At 46.4% G+C, this 15,820-nt stretch overlaps 6 protein-coding genes across 11 annotated transcripts; 4 read left to right on the forward strand and 2 right to left on the reverse strand.

The window, feature by feature from the left end:
* Positions 1-64: 64 nt before the first annotated feature.
* LOC120444613 (glucose 1,6-bisphosphate synthase) lies at positions 65-2,578 on the reverse strand. Its single transcript, XM_039624398.2, has 3 exons — positions 2,118-2,578; positions 1,956-2,057; positions 65-1,892 (listed from the first exon to the last, which is right to left on the reverse strand). Exons 1-3 carry the CDS (start codon positions 2,276-2,278, stop codon positions 284-286), a joined length of 1,872 nt encoding a protein of 623 aa, XP_039480332.1. The 5' UTR covers positions 2,279-2,578; the 3' UTR covers positions 65-283.
* Positions 2,579-3,175: 597 nt separating this feature from the next.
* LOC120454847 (RNA-binding protein 8A) lies at positions 3,176-3,961 on the forward strand. The gene is made up of 2 exons (XM_039640356.2): positions 3,176-3,343; positions 3,433-3,961. Exons 1-2 carry the CDS (start codon positions 3,283-3,285, stop codon positions 3,867-3,869), a joined length of 498 nt encoding a protein of 165 aa, XP_039496290.1. The 5' UTR covers positions 3,176-3,282; the 3' UTR covers positions 3,870-3,961.
* LOC120454843 (protein SDA1 homolog) lies at positions 3,887-6,347 on the reverse strand. The gene is made up of 2 exons (XM_039640341.1): positions 5,779-6,347; positions 3,887-5,711 (listed from the first exon to the last, which is right to left on the reverse strand). Exons 1-2 carry the CDS (start codon positions 6,253-6,255, stop codon positions 4,053-4,055), a joined length of 2,136 nt encoding a protein of 711 aa, XP_039496275.1. The 5' UTR covers positions 6,256-6,347; the 3' UTR covers positions 3,887-4,052.
* A 371-nt stretch (positions 6,348-6,718) lies between these two features.
* LOC120458624 (phosphorylated adapter RNA export protein) lies at positions 6,719-8,502 on the forward strand. The gene is made up of 5 exons (XM_039646347.2): positions 6,719-6,842; positions 6,901-7,633; positions 7,689-7,780; positions 7,836-8,112; positions 8,173-8,502. Exons 1-5 carry the CDS (start codon positions 6,798-6,800, stop codon positions 8,385-8,387), a joined length of 1,362 nt encoding a protein of 453 aa, XP_039502281.1. The 5' UTR covers positions 6,719-6,797; the 3' UTR covers positions 8,388-8,502.
* A 103-nt stretch (positions 8,503-8,605) lies between these two features.
* On the forward strand, positions 8,606-14,556 carry LOC120458623 (E3 SUMO-protein ligase PIAS1). 6 transcript variants are annotated; one of them, XM_039646340.2, is made up of 9 exons: positions 8,606-8,902; positions 9,620-10,294; positions 10,355-10,595; positions 10,651-10,885; positions 10,945-11,111; positions 11,177-11,265; positions 11,334-11,481; positions 12,252-12,330; positions 12,410-12,603. In XM_039646340.2, exons 1-9 carry the CDS (start codon positions 8,774-8,776, stop codon positions 12,450-12,452), a joined length of 1,806 nt encoding a protein of 601 aa, XP_039502274.1. In that variant the 5' UTR covers positions 8,606-8,773; the 3' UTR covers positions 12,453-12,603. The 6 variants fall into 6 exon arrangements, with proteins under 6 accessions (XP_039502274.1, XP_039502277.1, XP_039502273.1 ...); XM_039646343.1 differs by lacking the exons at positions 12,252-12,330; positions 12,410-12,603 and adding an exon at positions 14,281-14,556; XM_039646339.2 differs by lacking the exons at positions 12,252-12,330; positions 12,410-12,603 and adding an exon at positions 12,788-14,165.
* Positions 14,557-14,698: 142 nt separating this feature from the next.
* On the forward strand, positions 14,699-15,820 carry LOC120458625 (glutathione S-transferase 1). The gene is made up of 3 exons (XM_039646348.2): positions 14,699-14,993; positions 15,070-15,118; positions 15,173-15,820. The coding sequence occupies exons 1-3, from the start codon at positions 14,899-14,901 to the stop codon at positions 15,707-15,709; spliced, it is 681 nt and encodes a 226-aa protein (XP_039502282.1). The 5' UTR covers positions 14,699-14,898; the 3' UTR covers positions 15,710-15,820.

Here is a 15,820-nt window from a genome sequence, read left to right on the forward strand (position 1 = left end):
TGCGCATGATGGTCTCACTTTCACATCATAAGCTACTCAAATAACAAACTTGGAAAACAGATGATTTGGGGGTGCCTGGTGGTGGTTTTATTTACATAATTTCATAAATACTAGCTGAATGTGAGTGGAGTACTAACATATCAGATATCCTTTAAACAATATTAGGCAAAAGCTTGCGCAGCTGTTGATTTTTGGCTTGTGCGTCAGTGCTGTTGGTATAGAATTTCTAGTCATAGACAGGTTTTTTTTGTCCGTAGCCTACCCGCTTAAAGGTGCAGTCAGCTTAGTCCTTTCTGCGCTGAAGGCCGTTCTTGCTTGGCTCGTAGAATTCCTCGACAATGGCCTCCACCATGGTGCTCATAGTATTAGTCAGCTTGCCCCAGTTTTTCTCGTCCGGTTTGCCACACATTTCGGCGTAGTACTTCATCTTGGGCTCCGTGCCGCTGGTGCGAAGAGTGACTACGAGGCCGTTTTTGAAGGTAAATGTGATCATCTGGGAGCTGGAGCTTGTCGGCAATGTAGCCTTCTTGTCGCCAGTGCTACTGTCGAATCCAGTGGTTAGATCGCGGACGTTTTCGATTTCGTACTCGCCGTTAAGGATGCTGGTCGGATAGGTGTCTGCCTTGCCGTCGTCCCATGTGCGCAAGCGCTCAAAGATCTGCTCGATCACCGGCGGGCAGCGGCATATAACATAGGAGCTGATAGTCGTGTGAAACCCATATGTCTCGTAGATGTCACGAAGTTTTTCCTGCAGGGTCATGCACAGTTTGCACCGAAGGTAGCACGCCATGGTGGCCAAATGGGCAGCCGCGCTGACACCATCCTTGTCAAGTACTGCAGTGCCGACCATGAAGCCAATGGCCTCTTCAAAGGCAAACAACACCGTTTTTCCTGCCTGCTGTTGCTCGATTGCCTTGTTGCCCATCCACTTAAATCCCGTCAGCGTTTCGAAGAACTGGAAGCCTTCCCTCTCTGCCATGGCCCTGAGTATCTTTGAGCTCACCGTACTGGCTATCATCACGCAGTTGCTTATGTCGCAATCGGGTTCTCGCATCTTGTGCAACTCCATAGTCCACCAGCCCAAAAGGGCGCCCACCTCGTTACCGCTAAATAGCTTGTAGCTACCATCCTCGCGCACTTCGGCAACTGCCAGGCGGTCGGCATCCGGATCGTTGGCTAAAATGATTTGGCTACTGTTGGCTTTCGCCGTTCTTATCGCCAAATCCAAAGAGGTCTTTCCTTCCTCCGGGTTCGGCATCGGAGTGGTGGGGAACTCTGGGTCTGGCTCCTGCTGCTCGCACACCGAAATGAACGGCTTCATATTGATTCGGGCGAATGCCTGCTTCACAAATTCATAGCCCACGCCATGCATGGCCGTATAGGTGAAGGAGATGGGACACTTTCCGTTGGCCTCCAGCGTAGTGCAGGGCACTTTTTTCTTCAGGATATCAAAATATGGCGGCACAACAATGTCGTACGGATCCTCCAACATTGTGTTCGAACACATCGCCGAGTCGTCCCAGGATGATCCCTTGGGCTCCAAATTGTTTAAAATCGCCTCCTGTATGCCCTCGTCGTGCGGCGGGATGATTTGAGCTCCGTTGCTCCAATACACCTTGTATCCATTGTCCTCCTTGGGATTGTGTGAGGCAGTCACCATGACGCCGGCCAAGCACTGGAGCCTCAAAATGGCATAAGGGACCATGGGCGTGACCACGTAGCGCTTAAACAACCACACCTTGAAGTCGTTATTTAGGAACACAATGGCCGAGAGCTCGGCGAAGCGGTGGCTATTGTAACGACCGTCATACCCAAACACAATGCCACGCCCGGACCAGTCCGCCGGATCAGGGTACTGTTCCTTGATGTACTCGCACAAGCCCTGCGCCGTCCTATTAACGAATTCAATTAGGTAAAACTCGATAAACTTGGAGATAAGATAAGATCAAACTTACTGAATGACCACCAGCTCGTTCATGGAGTCAAAGCCAGCCCGCATGCAAGCCCTCAACCCTGCCGTGCCAAAGCTGATGCGGGTGCACAGCCTTTTGCGCAGCCTATGAAGCCCAGAGTTTAGCTTATTAAGATATAATTCATTTTGGTAAAATTATCCTTACGTGTCCCAGTCCTTTGCGCGAACTGCGTCCATGATTTGGCAGGCGGTGCTGGCACATTTGTCCCACCGAATCCACTTGCGGATCTCGCCATCTAGCTCCGGATCGCCCGAAAGAGCCATGTTCTTGATCTCGCACAGCATCTGGCCCCCGGCTTGACACATGGTGGCTGAGTTTTTTTGGCCAAAAGATCTGTTTAATTTCAAGTTGAATTTGGAAGAATGCCGAACGGGAGCGGTGAAAAGGCAGCACTCTGTTGCTGACAGTGATGTCACAGCCCGGCAACAACGAAAAGCACACTGAGCTGCTGCTAGGAGCGCAATTGAAGATCGACCTATCGACGTAGTGTAAGCCTGATAAAGTTCGCTGATGCGGCTACATACACACAGTCATCTGCCACGCCCCTTTATAAACATACGGCAAATTTTGACAATGCGGCCCCCGGTCAAATTTTTTTTTTTGATGCCGTGAGTTTGAGGTGACACCGTGACTGGGTGATATATACCAGGGATGGAAATCATACATATCAACGATTTTAAATGAAACCTTATAATTAACCATTTTGTATGTTTATCTTTAAATAATAAGTTGAAGGTGTGTACTTTTTAGTTTATGAAATTCTAATCCCTTATATTATATATTTTTATTTTCCAAATATCGATCTACTATAACTGTAAGAGTAAACATTTTTCATATGGAAGTGGACTTATTACTTATTACTCACTATTACTCTTGGATGCTGCTTTCAAATTATGTTTTCAAGAAAAGATTTAACGCATCTTTTGAATATGCAATATTCAACACGGCCATGTTCTTTGATAAATAACTCCATATGAAAAACAACAGTTCTACGAGTTAAAAAACTTTTGTTAACAGACGTTTTTGTTAAAGCCTCGTACTTTTTACAGATATAGGATCCCACCTTTCTATCTTTTGTGTTTTTTAGTGGTATTAATTAAATTATTTAAACATTGTACCTTTTTATGACATTTGTGGTCTATGTGAGTGTTATTTTTCGAACATTCATCCGATAGTATTCCAAACGGAGTTAACCAACACTTACGATAAGGCCATCTCAAGAAGAGTTTTTGCGACTGGCCAGACGCGGAACGAACACGAAATAAAAATAAACCTTTTGATTCTGGTTTTTAAACAAAAAAAAAAGAAAATGGCCGATGTGTTGGACATTGACAATGCGGAGGAGTTCGAGGTGGACGAGGACGGTGACCGTAAGTAGCTGCGGCAGGCTTCGATGTCCTCCAGTCTAATGCTTTCTTTTTTCTCCCACGCCGCATCGTGCACCCTACGCTCAAAACAGAGGGCATTGTGCGCCTGAAGGAAAAGGCAAAGCACCGCAAGGGACGCGGATTTGGAAGCGACAGTAACACCCGGGAGGCGATCCACAGCTACGAGCGTGTGCGTAACGAGGACGACGATGAGCTGGAGCCCGGTCCGCAACGGTCCGTCGAGGGCTGGATCCTGTTTGTTACCTCTATCCATGAGGAGGCTCAGGAAGACGAGATCCAGGAGAAGTTCTGCGATTACGGCGAGATCAAGAACATCCACCTGAACCTCGACCGGCGCACTGGGTTTTCAAAGGGATACGCTCTAGTCGAGTACGAAACCCACAAGCAGGCTCTTGCCGCCAAAGAGGCTCTGAACGGTGCAGAAATAATGGGACAGACGATTCAGGTAGACTGGTGCTTTGTTAAAGGGCCCAAACGCGTTAAAAAGTCCGAAAAGCGTCGCAGATAAACGACTCCCAGCAAGAATAATTTTTTAAAATAGTTTAATGAATAGGCAACCGTACAAAGTCTATATGAATTGAAATAAATCAGATAACTCTACCAACTACGCTTTATACAATCAATTGGTTAGAATTATGTCTTATATTGGTATTCATTTTAAACACTACAAGGCTTGGGACGCAAGGGGGTACTACTTCATTTTTTTCTGATGCAGTAGATGTTTTCTCAGCGCCTGCTGCTTGTCCTTGAAGCTCTTCTTAACCTTGGAGCGTGCCTTGTGTCGCAGCATGCCAAAGTTCTTAGTTTTACGCTTCTCACGGTTCGTCTTGGAGCAGTGCTCGTTTACTCGTCCATCCTTCCAGCCGAAGCGCTCACGATCCTGCCGGCCCGCCTGCACAGTCTCCAGGCGTGACTCCTTGTCGTGCTTGCGCTTCTTGTAGATCATCTCGATGCTGTTCAGCTTGACGAACTCGGCGCGATCCTGTTCAAGTGGTCGCTTGCGGGCACTGGTTACGGTCTTCTTAAGATTGGCGGCGTTGATGCGCTTGAAATCTTCGTCCGTGAATATGCGTGTAAGAGCCAGTTCCTGGGCAGCCTCTTTTTGGTTAAGTATCTTCATATCTTTCTTTTCTTTCTTGACCTTTGCCGACTCTTCGCCACTTTCCACGCCTTCATCGGAATTATCTCCCTCCTCATCCTCCTCATCGTCACTGTTCTGTTCGTCTTCGTCATCATCGTCCTCATTATCATCATCATCTTCTTCATCATCATCGTCTGCTCCACCTCCCTCACCATCACTGTGCGCCACGTTAACCCATTCCCCATCGTTTGAGTCCGTATCGTCTTCGCTTTCTATGTCAATAGTCTTACTGTCCTTGAGCAGAGCCTCTGCACCCAAAACAGTGTCGTGGATTTCGCGCTCTCCGTAAGCTCGAACCTTTCGTTCAGCCTGGGCTTCTGTCTGCCTGCCTCTATCCTTTTTGTGCAACAGGGCCGGCAACTGTTCCCTGTAGAGTGTGATTAGAGACCGGGCCGCCATCATCACAGACTTCTCCTTGTACGTTTTGTACATAGCCAAGTCCTGTAGCAAATCCTCGCCCATGGCCAGGGGACATCGCATGCAAATCTCACGCGTCGCATTTAGGCCTATGGCCATCACATCGCTGGAGTTGCGTTCAGTAATAAAGTTGTTGGCGATCGTCTTAAGGATAGGCTCGATGATGTCTCCGGGAACCAGTTCGTGGGACGCTTGGGCGGCAAATTGAAGCACACGTGTCACCTGGCGTTGGTGGGGTTGCAGAAAGCGTGTTATGTACGGATAGAACCCGAATAGGAAGAGCTCGTGGATACCGATCAGCCGGGAAATAACGTCCAAATGCATAAGTTTCACCTCAAATCGCTCGTTGGTGGCCTGCAGTTGCTTAAATAGCCCTTCGGCCATTCCCTGCGGGTTATGCACCAGATGAATGCCTGAGAAGTTAAAGGCGGGAGCGTTTTTTTTCTTCTTCTGGGCCTTCACCGCTTGCTTTTTAATCTGCGCCAGTTGCTTTGTCCGCTTCTTGGTTTTCTTATTAACTCGATTGGCCATCAAAGCACCCTTAAGGTCAATCTCATTTTCGCTCTCAGTGTCCTCCTCTTCATCCTCTTCGTCGTGGCCGAGGAAGAATTTTAGAGAGGTGACCAGCACCTTTGTTATCTTAGAGAAGCAGCCCACAGTAGCTATGACATTCACAGTCTTAGGATCATTCCATATGTTTTTCTTGTACAACTCAATCATGATATCAGCGGACATCTTTGCTGCCTTCGGATTGGCATCCTTCAGCATGGAGTACATGAATGCCTGGAGGCTCTGCAATAGTATAAATCAATATTAATTAAGTCCTGTAATATTAATTAAGTCCTCCGCAGCGTCTTACCGAATTGAGCTTCATATCCTTGTGCTTGGCATTCATATTTTTTATGTCCGTCACAATGTGCGTCTGCAGAAAGGTGCGCAGATTCTTGTCCGGACACCGCAGTAACTGGAAGAACAGTTCCAGTATGTCCAGTGCTGGCACTAGGTTCTTGTTTCTCAGAAGAATTAGAGCTTTTACAAAGCAATTACGCATCGCCGGATCTAGAACGGTGGCGTAGTTCTTCAGCAAATCGGAAAGGCGCTTGGGGAACTCCTCGCAGACGGCCGGATAACACTGGGCCACCTGGGCGACGAACATGACGATGTCATCCAGGGATTTGTTCTCTTCGCTGGGATTCAGCGCAAAAACCTCCAGCAGGCTGAGAAAGTGTTGGTACTGGATGTGGAACTCATCGCTATACGACTCCGGATCCCGCTTGATTAGGTTCTGCAACTGAGGGAGGTTCTCCGGCAGCTGGTTGTTGTTAGGCCGCACCATGGTGAGCCGTTCTTAACGGATAATAACTACGACTTCTTTAACCACGTTCCGTTCTGTTCGCAAAATAAATGCACGTGTAGTGTGTGCCCGTTTGTGGGTAGAGCGGAAATGCCTCACCTAGTTTCAATTTAATTTTTTTTCAATTTTAAGGTAAAAATTTAAATGTATATTTAATGAAATATATATAAATTAATATAATATTCATCAATATTCTTCATAGCGATAATTTGAAGTATCAGAGTATTTAAAAAAAACTAATTAATTTGAACTACACATTTGTTTTAAACTGCCCAGTCAAATAAGTTAAATATAATATTGTTTAATCTAATTTATATCTTTGCAATAGGTAAAACTAAACATAATTATATGATTTAATCTATTTTATATCTTTGCAATAGTTAAAACTAAACATAATGTAAACATAATATTTTAAATATGCACTTAGTATTCCCCAGGAAGTATGGTCACTCTGCCGCTCAGTGTTGCACAAACAGCTGCGCTTTGGGCGACGATTTTCTCTCGTCTCGACTCGCCTGAAAAAAATGATGGAACTGCACTCGAATGATGTTGACCTGGAGGACGGCGAGGTAACCATTTGCGCCCATTTCATGGAGCCACCAATAACCATCTTTGCCGGTCTTTCAGCTATCGGAGAGCGACGATGATGGCGTTTACACGCCGCTGCAGCGACCTGCAGGTGCGGAGAAGGTGGCCAGTCCCCTTACCACCTGCCACCAGATCCAGACGGCTCTGGAGGACGAGTCACAAAGCAACAGCGACTCCTCGACAGCGGAATCTTCCGAGGACGGGTGCATCAAAAAGCTGCGCACGGATTCCAGCGGACACGGTGGCCACAAGAAACAGAAAAAGCGAATTCGCCGCACGGTAATGCGACGCGTTCCACCCACGGATGCTGAGATGCAGCCGAATCGAACCCGTTTTAAGAAGTACAACGTGTGGGCTTCTGCCCTGCAAGAGGATGCGCTCAGCGAGAATATGCGTGGCTGCGATGTTACCCGAAGTGGCCGGGATCGAAATGTGGAGAACTACGACTTCTCATTGCGATACCGGCTTAACGGCGAGAACAGTCTAAAGCGACGGCTCTCAAACTCCTCGGAAGACGGCGGTGAATTTTCCCATCCAGCCCAGAAAAGGGGAAGACCTTCTAGTCGGCCCATCACCGGGAATCAACAGCGTGGGTTGGTCAAAAGTAGACTCGGTCACCGATCACGTCGTGGCACATCCTCAGCCAGCGGATCTTCCGATTCCTGCGAACCCAGACACATTCTGGACTTAAACGAAGTAGGTGAGAGGAATCCTTCGGATGTAGCTAACGAAATGGCCACCAAACTGTACGAAGATAAGGACGAATTACTTGGTGAGTATATGAAATAAAGATTGCCGTACGCAGTGAGTAATACCAGTTTTGCCAGTTCGGGTTGTGGAGGTCCTTGGTATAGATTTGTGCTTAGAGCTCTACAAAGAAACTCAGCGCATTGAAGCCGATGGCGGCATGATGATCAAAGTGAGTAGTGACATCCTTTCATCCTTTAAATATACTAACACGATGTTTCAAACAGAACGGCAACCGGAGACGTACACCAGGCGGTGTATTCTTGTTTCTGCTAAAGCACCACGACAACATTACTCAGGAGCAGCAGAAGCGCATTTTTAGTGAGGATCGCCAAAGCCTAAGCAAGTCGCGAAAGCAGATCGAATCGCTGATGCGGGACCGAAAGGTAGAGGAGTTAAAGAAGTGCCTCAGCAAGCAGGTCACAGAACTGCCCACCTTAAATCAGCGCAAGGAGTACTACATGCAGGGTGACGAGCAAAGGGAAGATAAGCTACCGGGCAACTGTAAGAAGATTCCATTAATGTTAAATCTATTTTGTATTTATTTTGTATCTCTTTGTTCAGTGTCCAACCCGCCACCCTCCCCTGTTGGTGCTGGACAGGAGCAGGATAGCCCTGAGTACAGGACCCACGAGATCAACATTAACCTTGTGGACAACGCCGAACTTCCCTCCACATCCAAAGCAGCAGCGGCGGCTCAGGGAGCGCCACTGAAGGATTTAATCAGCTACGACGACGACTTTCTGAGCGTTAATTGCGGGGACATGGACTTTTTCTAGGCCCACGCCAAGCGTCGGGCCCCTTTTATACCATTCTTGCATAGATAGACCCATATTTGTACAATTAAATAAATGGCTAGCGAATTAAGAATCAACAAATGTAACGGCTGGCAGAGTAAACAAACGCACGCGTTAGGATATTTTGTGGCTGCGTGAGCCGAGACTTGGCGAGGCGTTAGGGATTTCCGCAGTGTCGATCGATAGTGACAACTCTAGTCGGCCCACCGCGACGACGCCGCGTAAAATATTTTTGTTTCCTCGCATTCGTTAGAGAACCGCGGCAATTGTTTGTTTTTATGTGTGGTGCGCGTCCCAGGCGAATGCAAACGAGTCCGCGACTTCAATTGCTGAACGCCTAACGCCGCCAAGGAAAGAAAATAACAGTAATGCGAAAGACCCGCTCGCAGACGGCTCGCACGCAGGCGGAAAATGCCGCAACATCCTCGAGCCCAGGGCACCAATCGACGTCGTCCGCGCCAATAGCAGTTAATCCCTTTGATGCCAGCAAGTACAAGGTGAGTTTCCGCCAGTTCCAGTCAATTCAGTCAAAAGAATTTTTCATAAATATGGGGGGCCATTGATATTGATAGGCAGTGTGACCGCAGAAAAATTGTGATTGACACCCTCCACAGAGTGGTCAATTCAGGCGAGTCCGCCGGCTCTTCGCAACACTGGAATCCGCCATATTTCTTCAGACCGTGCGGACAAAACAAAATTCGTGTGACAAAAAAAGGGGGCATTATTGCGGTCGTTCGTTTTAGTGCAATTTGCTAAAGGAGGAAGGCCGCCAGTGACAGACACATACCACACTCAAGTTTCTGTATATTCCCACGTTAAAAGCCACTGAAAGCCGATCGGTTCCATGAAATGAAACTTTTTGCGAAAACGCCATGTTTGAGCATCTAGGTAATGATTTGGTGGCATGCGGGAGTTTCGGACCTGTAAATGTTTGACAGATGAGAAAAATGTGGAACGAAGGCTTTTGTCCGACTGTCAAACCATTGCTTGACATACTATGTAGAGCGATTATCTGATGTTTCTGTATAAAGCCGCACGGGTACATACGCATGTGTACATATGTGCGAAAACGCGATATTTGCATATAGAGCGCGCTTGTGTGTGTGTTTGTGCGAACGCTTGGTGTGAAGTCCCGCTATTTGGACATAGACATCTTCCCAATTTTCCGAAATACAATATTTTCATTGTTCGCCATGCCATCTCCGTCTCTTCAGGAATGTGAGCAAATGGTGCAGATGCTTCGAGTGGTCGAGCTGCAAAAAATCCTGTCGTTTCTGAACATCTCATTCGCTGGACGAAAAACCGACCTGCAGAGCCGCATCCTCTCGTTCTTGCGCACCAACTTGGATCTGCTTGCCCCGAAGGTCCAGGAAGTCTACGCCCAGTCCGTGCAGGAACAAAACGCCACGCTGCAGTACATCGACCCAACCAGGATGTACTCGCACATCCAGCTGCCGCCCACCGTGCAGCCCAATCCGGTGGGCCTTGTGGGCAGCGGCCAAGGCGTGCAGGTGCCCGGCGGCCAGATGAATGTGGTCGGCGGCGCACCCTTCCTCCACACACACAGCATTAACAGCCAGCTGCCCATTCACCCTGATGTGAGGCTGAAGAAGCTAGCCTTCTACGATGTACTCGGGACACTGATCAAACCTTCAACCCTGGTGCCACGCAACACTCAGCGCGTCCAAGAGGTGCCTTTCTACTTTACACTAACGCCGCAGCAGGCCACCGAGATTGCCTCCAATCGCGACATCCGCAACAGCTCCAAGGTGGAGCACGCCATTCAGGTGCAACTGCGCTTCTGCCTTGTAGAGACTTCATGCGACCAGGAGGACTGCTTCCCGCCGAACGTAAACGTTAAGGTGAACAACAAGCTGTGCCAGCTGCCTGTAAGTATTTATCGATTATCCAATCAGGAACTGGTAACATTTCATGCGCCTTACCTGTAGAATGTCATTCCTACAAACCGACCAAATGTGGAACCCAAGCGTCCGCCGCGACCCGTTAATGTCACCTCCAATGTAAAGCTGTCACCTACCGTTACCAACACCATCATGGTGCAGTGGTGTCCGGACTACACGCGTAGCTACTGCCTGGCCGTATACCTGGTAAAGAAGCTTACCTCAGCACAGCTTTTGCAGCGAATGAAGACCAAGGGCGTAAAACCGGCAGATTACACGCGTGGCCTGAGTGAGTTTCCTGTAGTCCAATGACGGCACCTTAATAATAAATATCTTTTTCACAGTCAAGGAGAAGCTAACTGAGGATGCTGACTGCGAAATAGCCACCACAATGCTAAAGGTGTCGCTTAACTGCCCATTGGGCAAGATGAAAATGCTGTTGCCTTGTCGAGCATCAACCTGCTCCCATCTGCAATGCTTCGACGCCAGTCTCTACCTGCAAATGAATGAGCGTAAGCCCACATGGAACTGCCCCGTATGCGACAAGCCGGCCATTTATGACAACCTGGTCATAGATGGGTAAGAAAATGTCAATTCATTTAGCGTATAAAGATAACTGATTTAATTTTCTTTGCCAGCTACTTCCAGGAGGTGTTGGGATCGTCGCTTTTAAAGAGTGACGATACTGAGATTCAACTTCATCAGGATGGATCTTGGAGCACACCAGGACTACGGAGCGAGGCGCAGATCCTTGATACGCCTTCAAAACCCGTTCAAAAGGTTGAGGTTATATCAGATGACATAGGTAATGGTCCAAACACAGCCTTTTTTTTTGTTTTGTCATTAATCAAGTTTTTCGGTTACTACCAGAACTTATTTCGGACGACGCCAAGCCAGTAAAGAGCGATTTGTCTCCCGCACCCGACGAGCAGCCAACATCCACGTCAAACAGTGAAACTGTAGGTTGAAAACTGCAATCCTAACACATTGTCTTACCATATTACTTACCATATTGTCTGTGCAACAGGTTGATCTAACGTTAAGCGATTCAGACGACGACATGCCGCTGGCTAAGCGTCGTCCACCCGCCAAGCAAGCCGTCGCCAGTTCCACGTCGAACGGCAGCGGTGGCGGCCAACGTGCCTACACCCCGGCACAGCAGGCCCAGCAATCCGGTACGTTGGATCCCTTTTTGCAATAAGCCAGTAATCGAATTATAACACTGTATAGCAAAAAATCCTTTAAGTTTACAAATTACTAATTGTAGACCCTAGGGCAAAGTAGTCATAAGAATCCATACACATCCCATTTACATCCACACTGACTCAACAACGCTCTTGCTCCAAAAATTCAGACAGAGGAATGACATCCTAACAAGATTAAGGCATTTGATTCACTTTTTATTGTAAATATCCATTTGCCGCAGAGCTCTAGGACATCATTTAACGTAGAAGTATTATTTTGGTGCATCAATTGTCTTAAAATATTAATAGAAAATGTTCTCTGCAAAAAATTGAAAGAGTATGCACTTCGTCTAAAATGAAAATTTTATAGATATTACGTGCGGTCCTGACTTCATCATCACTTATTCGAATATAACTAGGTCCCCATTTCCTTTATAATGTTAGTGGTTCATTCGTTTTCAGTATGAGTACACCCAGTTCAAATTAATCCTATTTTACATGTAGTGTCACTGCGTATTTACAAACATATTTATGTTTAAAAAAGTGACCAGTAGGGCATTTCATCATGCTATTTTGTAATGCGAAATAGCATTACATTAGATCTACAAGTCCAGCATTGCAAAGGTTTCCGTACTTTTTATAAAATCTCCTAGCCAATACTTGTATAGACTAAGTAGGCAACCAATTCGTCTTCGCTGCAGAGGAAGGCTAGAAAATGATTGGAATTTTGACTCTTTCCGCTTTCGTTGCTTGTATTGTAGGTGGTAAAGTTTTTAAAAAACCTGAAAAAGCAACGGATCTTTACAAGCGTGTTCATTTAGGAGTTTGGCTGCGCTCACGGTATGTTTTCCGTCGATCAATCGTAAAATGGTTCGGGTTTTGAAAAAGAATCCCATACTTAATCAGACCATTCTTCCAGAAACCTCAAGCCAGACAGCTCAAGGCGCCCAAACGTCGGCTAAGCCAAGTCTATAGAGTATTTTTCTATTGTATAACCATTGGTTCCATTTTCATTTGCTATGTATTTGTGTTGTCACCGATTCTAAATTATTCCACGAAATGTACTCTTAATTTAAGTGATAATTTTAATAAATAATGCCATTTCGTTAGTGACGGTTTTTGTTGAGAGCCTCTTTTCCGATTGTTGTTGTGTTAAGCACGAGGTTATATGATGATAATAACTAAAATAATTGAAGTAACTTGTGCATTTCTTTGTCTTTTTTCTTTCTCTCTCTTTCTCTTCTTCCCCTGATCTTTTTGTGTGACCCGTCCATGCTGCCGCCGATGCAACTCGTAGAATCCCCAGAACAGCACTCCCGTCGCCAATCGACAGAGAAGCAGCCAGTCTCAGACCAGCAACTGCAGCAGCAACAGCACGAGCAGCCAGCGGCGGCAGCCGTCCATGCCTCCCTCCTGGAATCCCTGGCTGCTGCGGTCGCGGATCAAAAGCACTTCCAACTGTTGGATCTGGCTGCGGTTGCGGCTGCTGCAGCTGCTACGGCGTCCTCCGGCCAGACCCAAAATGCCGGCCCGTAGGCAGGACTCACATCTCACACATTATCGCACGGCTCGCACATCGATGTTATGGTCCCTGATTTGGCCTGCCCAGTTGTTGTTTTCCGTTCCTCTTCCAATGGCGCACGGCCACATGTTACCTTAGAGGCTATTCTTCGGCGTTCCATTCCCAATCACCTCATTATTCATACTCTCTCAATCGCGACCCACCAACTGATGCTTGTAATTCTTGTGTTGCAGGACGCAGGCAGAACAGACAGGTTTTATAGGAGAGGGTGCCCTGTTCCCGAGTGCATCCAAGTGCTCCTCCATCGGCCACATTGTTCCTGCCCCTTTTCAAATGGCTCACCTTAAACACTTTGCTTATGTCCTCTGTGTATTTCATTCGTGTCGTCTTGAGTAGTTGGGTTAAGCTTTGCCAGGGCTCTCAGCAACACACACCACACACCAACTGAAATAATCCTAGATATAAAAATACCACAAACTAGCACCAGCATTAATTAGCAATTACTATAGGAAACGCAAATAATTTATTTTCTATTGAAGCGGTCTGCGCAATGATTACAGCGGAGTTCGAAGAAATTAATGGCCCTATGCACTACTAACAATAAAACTAAGACTAAGCGTACACCTAAATCAGATGTTAGTCATAAGCCCTGCCTATGCGAGTTGGACCTATTCCTATACCTAAACTCGAAGCGAGAGGAAGCAGACGGCGGCCAGCCGCGCCACCGACATTAAGTTAGTTAAGTTATTTTAGTTGAACTAAGGATTCTGTTCGGATTGGAGGCGGTGTTGTGTGGAGTGGAGTTGGAGGGTGCTGCTGTCCTCGCATTTGAATTGCGTTGCAAGGCAGGCATTAAAGGTCCATAGTATTGGAAACAAACAAAGGCGTTTTTATAAATGAAATCAATTGGAAACGACGAATTAGGTATGTTACGGCGTCTAGCTAGACGCTCGGTTGAAAAAGCCCCTGACATTTGTTGGTGTATTTAAGCTCAAACCGTTCCACCACGGACTTATATATTAAGATTTTAAATTGAACAATGCTTTGACTATGATTCGATGCAAACCCTTCTAAATATCTGAACGAACAAATATGAAATCAATGTACAAGGAGATGTGTACTTTAACTATATTATTAAACAATTTTCAACCAAGACCTGATGTTTTATTTACCAACGGGGGTCAAGTTCTGTTTTAAGTTTATACTGATTTTTTATTTAGCATCCCATTTCTAATTGAGCCCACCTGAACCCTTTTCTTTACTTGCAGAGGATAATGACGAAAACTGTATGGCTAAGGCCAAAGAGGATTCCGTAATTGATCTTTTAGATTCGCCATAAACCGCCGCCGCGCGACTCTACAAGTAAGGTCCTATGATATCTTTAGGCGACCCAAAGAATTAGACTTGGCCTGTTAAATTTACTCATATCGCCAGAATTCTTTGGCTAATATTGTAGCATTCTAAGTATGTTATATTTTCCAGTAGTTTGTATACAAATTATTTGCTAAGGAACGACTAAAATGAGAATAAATGCCTAAAGACAACACAAATTAGTTGGAATAATTTTGTGTTGCATTTTGAATTGCGCGCCAATCAGCTGTTTTTCGATTTTCAAACAGGTTAGCAGTCCCGAAACAACTTTTACTTTTCGTTAGAGGCGTAGTTGCAGTATGTTAAGTTGGGTTTAGTAATTCGTTACTTTTCTTTAGGAAAAACTTTTTTTTAAAGCACTACTAGTTAAACGTGTAATACAATGTACCAAAAAAAATTGAAATGAGAAGTCGACATTATAAAGTCCATTAAATCTGTCCCCTCTTGTTCTGCGCCCATGTTGCTGGCTTCTTGTTCACCTTGATCGTCATTTGCTGTGTGAATTCTTTGGGAGAATGTCGAAGCCAACGCTGTACTACGCCCTTTTTAGCCCTCCGGCCAGGGCTTGCATCCTGGTGGCCAAAATTATTGGCCTGGACCTGGACCTCAAGTAAAAGAACCGAACGAATTTGTGCACTTACATATGTAGATCGCTAATGGAGGCTCTGCTCTTTTCAAATCTTTAGACCCGTCGACTTCGCTAAGAAGGAACACCTGAGCGAGGAATTTGTCAAGGTTGGTCGGAACTGAAAATCGTTGATTTTGTTATGTAACGCTGGCTTCCTTCAGCTAAACCCCCAACACCAGGTCCCCGTGTTTGTGGACAGCGATGGCGAGGTCTACGTGGACAGTCACGCCATCGTGTCCTTCCTGGTGGCCAAGTACTCCGGAGATGACCAACTCTACCCGCGGGATCTGAAAAGGAGAGCCCATATTGACCATCGCATGCACTACGAGAACGGAGTGCTGTTCCAGGTGGTAAAGGACATTGTGGCTCGGAACATTTACGGTGGAGAGGGGGAATACAACCCCCGATCTTTGACCCTCTGCCACAATGCGTACTCCGACTTGGAGCACTTTCTGGAGAAGGGAAGTTTCGTTGTGGGCAACGAACTAAGCGTTGCCGACGTGTCCATCCATACCACTGTGGTGACCTTGGATCTGCTCATACCAGTCGACCGGGAGAAGTACCCGAAGACTAAAGGATGGATGGAACGCATGGATAAGTTGTTGCCCGACAACGAGGAGATCAACCTTAAGGGTGCGCGGGCACTGCAGACCCGCATCCTAAGCTGCATGGCCGAGAACAAATTAAAAAACCAGTAGATCCTCTCTTAATGAGGCTCCCATGTTACACATTCACTTTTTGTGTCCCTTCTGTGGTAAAAAAAATATATAGACTTCCGGCTAATACTCATATAGAGCAAAAGATATTAA

The sequence above is a fragment of the Drosophila santomea genome, chromosome 2L, assembly GCF_016746245.2.
Source record: "Drosophila santomea strain STO CAGO 1482 chromosome 2L, Prin_Dsan_1.1, whole genome shotgun sequence".
Lineage (NCBI taxonomy): Eukaryota > Metazoa > Arthropoda > Insecta > Diptera > Drosophilidae > Drosophila > Drosophila santomea.

Excerpts from the sequence above, each read along its gene's own strand:
- LOC120444613 (XM_039624398.2), bottom strand. The coding sequence starts at position 2,278 with ATGTGTCAAGCCGGGGGCCAGATGCTGTGCGAGATCAAGAACATGGCT. Across the intron at positions 2,058-2,117 it reads CGCGCAAAGGACTGGGACAC|GCTGCGCAAAAGGCTGTGCA; the intron begins GTAAGGATAATT and ends TGGGCTTCATAG. Across the intron at positions 1,893-1,955 it reads AACGAGCTGGTGGTCATTCA|GACGGCGCAGGGCTTGTGCG; the intron begins GTAAGTTTGATC and ends ATTCGTTAATAG.
- LOC120454847 (XM_039640356.2), top strand. The coding sequence starts at position 3,283 with ATGGCCGATGTGTTGGACATTGACAATGCGGAGGAGTTCGAGGTGGAC. Across the intron at positions 3,344-3,432 it reads GGTGGACGAGGACGGTGACC|AGGGCATTGTGCGCCTGAAG; the intron begins GTAAGTAGCTGC and ends CGCTCAAAACAG.
- LOC120454843 (XM_039640341.1), bottom strand. The coding sequence starts at position 6,255 with ATGGTGCGGCCTAACAACAACCAGCTGCCGGAGAACCTCCCTCAGTTG. Across the intron at positions 5,712-5,778 it reads AGGATATGAAGCTCAATTCG|AGCCTCCAGGCATTCATGTA; the intron begins GTAAGACGCTGC and ends ATACTATTGCAG.
- LOC120458624 (XM_039646347.2), top strand. The coding sequence starts at position 6,798 with ATGATGGAACTGCACTCGAATGATGTTGACCTGGAGGACGGCGAG. Across the intron at positions 7,781-7,835 it reads ATGGCGGCATGATGATCAAA|AACGGCAACCGGAGACGTAC; the intron begins GTGAGTAGTGAC and ends TGTTTCAAACAG. Across the intron at positions 8,113-8,172 it reads AGATAAGCTACCGGGCAACT|TGTCCAACCCGCCACCCTCC; the intron begins GTAAGAAGATTC and ends CTCTTTGTTCAG.
- LOC120458623 (XM_039646339.2), top strand. The coding sequence starts at position 8,774 with ATGCGAAAGACCCGCTCGCAGACGGCTCGCACGCAGGCGGAAAATGCC. Across the intron at positions 11,266-11,333 it reads CCACGTCAAACAGTGAAACT|GTTGATCTAACGTTAAGCGA; the intron begins GTAGGTTGAAAA and ends TCTGTGCAACAG. Across the intron at positions 11,482-12,787 it reads ACAGCAGGCCCAGCAATCCG|AATCCCCAGAACAGCACTCC; the intron begins GTACGTTGGATC and ends TGCAACTCGTAG.
- LOC120458625 (XM_039646348.2), top strand. The coding sequence starts at position 14,899 with ATGTCGAAGCCAACGCTGTACTACGCCCTTTTTAGCCCTCCGGCCAGG. Across the intron at positions 14,994-15,069 it reads GGCCTGGACCTGGACCTCAA|ACCCGTCGACTTCGCTAAGA; the intron begins GTAAAAGAACCG and ends TCAAATCTTTAG. Across the intron at positions 15,119-15,172 it reads TGAGCGAGGAATTTGTCAAG|CTAAACCCCCAACACCAGGT; the intron begins GTTGGTCGGAAC and ends GGCTTCCTTCAG.